Raw genomic sequence first — 7407 nt, forward strand, 5'->3', positions numbered from 1 at the left:
AATTGATCTGTTTATTTTAATGTATACTGAGTTACTATCTATATGTTGTATTTAATAATGTCTCACATAAGTGTATAATAAGTCATCTTTGCGTTGAGTTAGTTTAAAACCAGTGGTTCTTAGCCTTTTTTTTGTGAGTACCCACCAGCAGTGTTTCTTCCACACTTTTTTCTCCGGGGGGGGGGGGGGGGCACTTGAAATTTTCGGGGGGGGGGGGGCACACTGTCAAAAGTATATATTTTCCATATAAATTCCATTTCGTTCGGGGGTGGGGGGCGGTGCCCCCCCCCCCCCCCCCCCCCCGATGAGATGCCTGGAAGAAACACTGCCCACCAGTTTCATATGCGCATTCACCGAATCCTCCTTAATAGTTTTATCGTCCGCGCTGACATAATCCGATCATGAATCACACGAGTTGGGTGTGTGCCTTGTCCTCCGCCAAACCCCTGAGACTGACCCACCGAACCCCTGGGGCTCGATCGAACCTAGGTTAAGAACCACTGAGTTAAGCATTTCCGAACTTCCCTAGGTCACTACTTACATACAAGCTTTACAGATAGAGCTGTCCAAATGTCACAGTTGAACAAATATTTTCATATGCAGTTATTTGGTGAAGATTGTTGACTGATATGTCTAGTATAATGGTATGGGCTACTTTTGAAAAGTCTAGTGACAATTTAAGCGCAATTTCCTTATGTTATCCATAACAATTTTAAATCGAGATAAATCATATATTCAGCAAATAAATAATGCAACACAAGTAGTTTTAATAATTCAAAAAATTAATAAGTAAAAAATAAACTTAGTTTTATTTTAACGAGTAGGCCTACACGATGCTCAGTTTAAATTAAAAATATCATCCTAGGCCTACACGATGCTCAGTTTAAAAATTCTTAATTAATTTTTTGTGACCGAACGAAAGGATATTTTTAAAAACTTTCTTCGGCAATATTCTTCTAAATTATGGCAGGAATCGATTGGTAAATGTTTCAAGTCGCTAAGTGGTCTGGTTGCCGAGATATGGAGCAAAAACTGCATTTTTTCGAGTTTTTTTTTTTTTTTTGCTTTTCCGGGAAATCCAGGAAGGAATTCCGGGAATTTTTTTTTGGCCTATGTTCATCCTCGGAACTTGCTTAACATATTTGCTTTTGGAACTAGTCCTCGATATTGCTTCGTTGAGGAGGAGATACGACTTAACGACTTAAAGCTGCGGACACACATCCATCCATCACCAGAAATGACGAGTTAATAATCGCAATTGTCCAGTATGGAAATTGCGCTAAAAATGAAACGTCAAAATGTAATTTTAAAAAGTAAACTGCATCAGTAAGTAGCATTTTAAAGGCTTTTTTTTTTTAGAAAACAAGAAAAAAATGGATAATTTGACCTTATTTTGACCCAGCTCAATGAATAGTTAGAAAGGAACAGTTTCATTCAATAGCTTATCAAAGAAAGAAAAAATTCCAATTTGGCGGCGACCACAGTGCACATACACACCACCATCAATACGTAGCTGTCTTACACTGCTAGTCAAGCCATAATTTGCAAACCACAATTTTTAAAACCACCAGGTATTTAAATGCTAGGTTGTCATGAAAAGTCAGGAAAATTGCAAATTTTCTACACAAGAAAAAGAAAAAAAAAGAAGGTTAATTTATTTTTTAAACCACTGTTAGGGCCTGTGCTCATTGGTGAACTGAAAGCAAAAAGCACTAAGCCTAAATCACCATCAGCCATTAGTAATGCAATAAAATAATGTAACGGACATTTCGGCAAACAAACAGACGACCTTGTGCTCAGCTTGTCCTTATCGGGGAATCATTAGCCCATAAACTGAGATTTACTGACCGGACATGACCCTGGGAACAGCGCCACCTGTGTCTTCAGTTGTGTTAGGTCGTGGCGTTGCCTTGAGAAATTAGGGAGGGCTGAGCCCGGAGTAAATAAATTAAAACTATTAGTCTTTTGTTTAATAAAAGTTGTATCCAAGTGTTTAATCCAGTCTGCACAACTGCTGAGTAAACCTGACACGTAATATTTTGTCAGATATGTATTTCCAATACACGTACTAGATGTATTGCCTATGGCGTGCACTGGTTGGCAGGTCCTTTACGACTACATTCTTTTATAACAATCAGATTGACTTTTGTTTAAAAAGAATACATTTGAAACAAAAAACTCAGTGCGCCTACGAGTATATGAACAGAAAGCAAAAACCCCATTAGTCTAACCTAGTTACATCTATAAGTAACTGTTAACTATACTGCTCGCTTACTGCTCCACTAAGCCAGTTGAGAGGGTGTCTATGTTTAGAACGCAATGAAATGACCCAAGTGTACTCTGGACCCAGTCATTTTGTTGACCTTCCGTATATGCTGCTTCCATAGATACACATGTAGTATTTTTTATTCAATGGATAGCTGTGCTGTACAATGCTCAAAATGGTTGCTCCTTGTTTAATCTCAAATTTTGTTGGTTTCAAACAAGACCAAGAAATAACTTGATTCATCCATAAAACTGACTCATGGTTCAGCTCATCAAATCTCAATAACTTTATAAATTCTATTTTTCTTTTTCTTAAGACTGACTCTACGACACATTTAGTCCACAAACTTTAACCATACAGATAATTTTAACCATACAGATAATTAACAAAAAAAGTGTTTCACTTTTCAATGAAAGATCAGTTTATTCAACATGTACTTAGCTAGTCATTTTCATTATATTCTACAAATGCATATTTTATGAAAATAAACAATGTGAAAAATTTTTGTAGACATTTTGTTTTGCAATTTCTACACGCTAAACATCAACACATGCATCACATAGCACCAAAATGAGCACTCGAAATCTTTAAATGAAACATTCACACAAGCAACATTGCCATTTTTCATAATGCCATCCAAGATACAAAATATCAAATAACTTGCATACTTAAAAATTATGTAACCAGCTGTGCCTGTTTTATCTAACTTCACTCCTCAAACTATTGGGTTGGTCAATTACAAAGATTCAGATAACACAAGCACTGCCTATCACATCATCACAGCTTATTTGTTAATGAATCCAATTTAAATCTCTTAAAGAGGCTAACAATTGTGCCACAAATTCTTACTGTAGAAAACTTTTGTTCAAGTACCCAAAGTCTAACTGGTAAAAATGATTATTGCTTTAATTGAGAGTTGGCTGGTCTAACACACGATAATGTTCCACAAATTGTTTACTGAGTATTTTGATAGTGGCTCATTGATCATTCAAATTTTGTACAAAAATTCAAAACATTGGACATGAAACAATATGGAACAGCCATTATTTTCAGTCATTTTCATAAATCTTATAAACAATCTTATAATGTGTGCCTTAATGTCCCTTAGTGTAACATATTTTGTTGACAAATTCACATCTGCTTCTCCTCTCATGAAAGATGGTCAGCGTCCATCATGTCAGACCACACCTAGGATAGGTGGTCACCACGTACATGATAATTTTAAAATAACCTTTATCCAAAACTACACAGCTAAGCTGCATCACAGTTGATGAAAGGTCCAAGAATGAGGAATACTTGGAACAAGAACTCAAGTTCTACATGATTAATTAGTTTCTATGATGCTAAAGTCCTGACTAATAAAAAACTGATTGCTTTCAATGGTTGTCAACACAGTGTGTGCTGGACTGTGAGCCAAATTTAAAGATGGCTCTTTTGGTCAGCCTGTTTTCACTCAAGTCTTCAAACACTTGGTTGGCATTTTCAACTGGGAACACTTGGAACTCTGGAATTTCAAGCTGGAGAAGACAAAAAACAGAAACATTTAAAATATTTATATAATATATAAATAAATTTTAGATTACTAACAATTTTTTTAAAAATAAAATGGTAATTTTTAATATTAAGATGGAAGTATTTGAAAATGCAAATTACTTTGTCATCTGCAACTGCATTGAGGAGTTCCATTAACTGATTGAGATTGCCTGAAGGAATGCCAACAATGCTCTGTTGTTTGGCTGCTAGTGTGTTGAGTGAAATGCTGGTCTCTGAAGTGGAGTTGCCACCAACTAGAATAAGACCCTCCTGACACAAAAAGAGAAAAAAGACAACCATAAGCAACTAGTTCATATAGTAACAACAACAATAAACATTTACAAATCAAAGTGAAAAAAACACAAAACTCAAACAAACAAAAAAAGTAAAATATAATGCTAACAAAGATACTTACTCTGTTCAGAACTTTGAGAGCCCTCTGCATGCTTCTGTTTGAGCCCAAGAAATCAATAATGACATCCACACCACCCCGACAAGAGTCAAGTGTGCGTTCAATAATGTACTGCTCATGATCTTCCTCATTCCAGTGAATGATGTCAAAGCACCCATGGTCCTGGGCAGTCAGTAATCTTTCAATGCTGTTGTCAGCCACAAAGATCCTCACATTGTTGCACTCACGGCCCATTAAGTATTTGGCCAACTTAATGGTCCACAGTGCCAAGGCTCCACCACCAACTACTAGCACATTGACACAATCTGAAAATGAGAACATACAAATTTAAAACAACTGAAAAAGTATTTTAATGCAACTTTAATTTTAACTGTTTCATAGCTCTAAGTCTAAGTTCCCGTTAATAGTTTAAGCTTAATACTTACTTTTGACTTTGCGCAACTTCTCAACATGTGGCTTGGCAGAATTGACAGCAGCATAGGCAGCAAGAGCACCACCTGGCAGCATTGCGGCTACCTCAAGAGGAACTGTGTTTGGAATCTGAATCACACGTGTGGTGTCCTCAACTGGGATGTACTCAGCATATCCAGTATTGAAGTTGTCATTCTCTGGAACAATGATCACTTTGTCCCCAACTGTGTAGTTGCAGTTTGGCAGGTCATTTCCGATTTCATAAATGGTTCCAGCAACTTCATTTCCTGGGTATTGTGGAATAAATCTCTTCTGTCTGTTGCGGCCTTCTGCATAGCAGGCTCCAGCGTAAGCCAGCTAAAATACAAATAAATGTCTTGTAAAATTCAATTTAAACCACTTTAAAAATAGAAAGCCTAATTTTAAATCTATAATTTTTACAAGTTCATTAAGCCTATGTTATTAATCTTTCAAGTTCTTACCTTGACAAGAACACCTGCTTTGGGCGTTTCTGGAACTGGCATGGAAGACACAGCTTCGGCAATGTTTGATGTTGATATGATTGAAGATGAGGATTGGTAGTCCAGGGACTGAATGATTGGCTCACCAGCCAATCTTCTGAGAGCATGAAGCTCGTTCTGGTTTAGCTCTGCCTTGGTCATTGTTATTTGTTGAGATTCTGTTTGAAAAAGAAGAAAAAAACTTTTAATTTAAAATTGTTCATGTTTTTTTAACTACTAACAAAACAAAAATATTTACATATCTAAATCTAAGTCAGGGCTAGTCTCTAAATCTAGACTAGAATCTAGATCTAATCTTACTAATCTAGATTCTAGATCTAAGTCCAAAGACTAGACTTTCTACTTTGTCTCTAATCTAGAATCTAGATCTAGATAATCTAGAATAGATCTAGAGAATCTAGAATAGATCTAGAGAATCTAGAATAGATCTAGAGAATCTAGAATACATCTAGATTTCTTCTAGATCTAGATTTCTTCTAGATCTAGATCTCTTCTAGATCTAGATCTAGATTTCTTCTAGATTCTAGATCTAGAGAAATGGGTCTAGAATCTAGTCTAAAATTCTAAAATTTTGATTTAACTTGCAAAATTGAATGCTCTGCTGAGTTATGATATTAAAAATCCCTCCATAATCCTCGTTCATAAATAAAATCATAGATTTAAATCTAGATTTAAATGAAGATGTTTTTCTTACATTAATTAATAAACCCTCGTACAAGTTCAGCTGACTGTTGCTAGATTTCTAACTTAAAGTTGTGGAAACTAAACTATTTTAGGGGCCTATAGCATTACGGTTAATATATGCAAGGTCAGATAAGCCGACCAATCAGAGAAGAGTAAAACATCACAGTGCAGTCAGGAAGCGCGTGTTACATTCGTGGTGCTATTGCGTCCCCTAAGGAGGTCACAGTGGATTGACCCAATTACTTCCACAAAGAACTAGACTAAAATGCCTTATGTCTATCCATCGTCCAGATCAAAATAAAATGCATATAAAATACCGACATTTCAAAAGCATTATTAACGTTGTAGACTTACGCAAAAAGCCAACAAATTAATATAGTTGATATAGATCTAGAATTTAGAATTTAGGCCTAACCATTGTGGATTTAGTCAAAAAATTGTCATAAATTTTTTTTAAAAATGGGTAGACTAGATCTAGTTTTTCAAAGGTACATTAAAATCTAGATCTAGATCTAGACCTATTAGTAGTTACTAGATCTAGACCAGATTGAATTCTAATGTTAATTACTTAATACTTATTACTTAATGAACATCAAGTAGTCAAGTAGTTTTCAAAACTAATGATGAATTTTTAATTGTAACAAAAAAATAGATAACTTATATTAACAGTTTAAAATACAGAAACATTTTAATCAAATAAATTTTACTTACCAAGTTAAGTAATAGGTATAATAATCCAACTAAGAATGCGCACCCTTTTTCTGTAAAAGATCTTATGTCGTTGTCTGTTCACTGGCAAGTTTTCATCTGACGGTCTCCCTACTCGGGCTGTATATATATTGCCCGGGAATCACCCACTGTTCACGTGTTCACCCAGTTCTTCCAGCTGGCAGATGAAAACAACTCGGTCGACCTTGGGAGGCTCGAAAGGATTTCTAGGTTTTACGAAAACCAGAAAACAAAAATAAAACATCTAAATAATATTTTTTAAACACTAAGTTATCTTTAAAATGAGTATTACATGTTTATTTTTAGTAAATGTAAGCTACTATAATTATTTTTATTGTAGAAGACATATATTATAAATATACATTTTTCATCGATTAAAAATAGCTTTCGAACTCGGGTCTGTTGAGGGCAGCCATGCACTGAACAGCTGATTGAAGGTTACGTGATTCATGGTATTTTTTCTTAGTTGCCGCTTACGGCAGCTATATACCGATATATGCCTTTCTAAATTTACGCCACAAGGAAAACACCTTGCTTTGACTACCTCCGTAGCAGCTGTAGTACACGGCACAAACACAGCAGTTGCCTCCACGTGAATGTTTTAACATGCACACAAGTCATGATCAGCCATAACAAAGGAATTTTAGAAATAGGTGAAGCGTATTTCATAAGTTGTTAAAAATGAATAGTGATGATAATTTAATGGTTAAACGTCAGTTTTAAAAATACATGGACTACTTAGTAAATGTTGTTGTTATAGATCTAGTACGTAATAAGGAAAACTTTGTTAATATGACTGACAGACCCAGAGCCGGCGTTAGGAATACGCGGGGCCTAGGGCCAACCATCCG

General features: G+C 35.5%; 1 protein-coding gene across 1 annotated transcript; it reads right to left on the bottom strand.

Annotated features, from left to right (window-relative positions):
* Positions 1 to 2663: 2663 nt before the first annotated feature.
* Positions 2664 to 6696, bottom strand: LOC131942510 (quinone oxidoreductase). The gene is made up of 6 exons (XM_059302444.1): positions 6539 to 6696; positions 5105 to 5301; positions 4637 to 4979; positions 4215 to 4516; positions 3920 to 4069; positions 2664 to 3783 (listed from the first exon to the last, which is right to left on the bottom strand). The coding sequence occupies exons 2-6, from the start codon at positions 5282 to 5284 to the stop codon at positions 3643 to 3645; spliced, it is 1116 nt and encodes a 371-aa protein (XP_059158427.1). The 5' UTR covers positions 5285 to 5301; positions 6539 to 6696; the 3' UTR covers positions 2664 to 3642.
* Between the last annotated feature and the right edge of the window lie 711 nt (positions 6697 to 7407).

Source organism: Physella acuta, unplaced genomic scaffold (assembly GCF_028476545.2).
Source record: "Physella acuta isolate Inbredline_101_S28 unplaced genomic scaffold, ASM2847654v3 ptg000006l, whole genome shotgun sequence".
In the NCBI taxonomy this organism is placed as follows: domain Eukaryota; kingdom Metazoa; phylum Mollusca; class Gastropoda; family Physidae; genus Physella; species Physella acuta.

Coding starts and splice junctions, on each gene's coding strand:
- LOC131942510 (XM_059302444.1), bottom strand. CDS start 5,284: ATGACCAAGGCAGAGCTAAACCAGAACGAGCTTCATGCTCTCAGAAGA. Junction 4,980..5,104: donor AAGCAGGTGTTCTTGTCAAG/GTAAGAACTTGA, acceptor TTTGTATTTTAG/CTGGCTTACGCTGGAGCCTG. Junction 3,784..3,919: donor ATGCAGTTGCAGATGACAAA/GTAATTTGCATT, acceptor TGTCTTCTCCAG/CTTGAAATTCCAGAGTTCCA.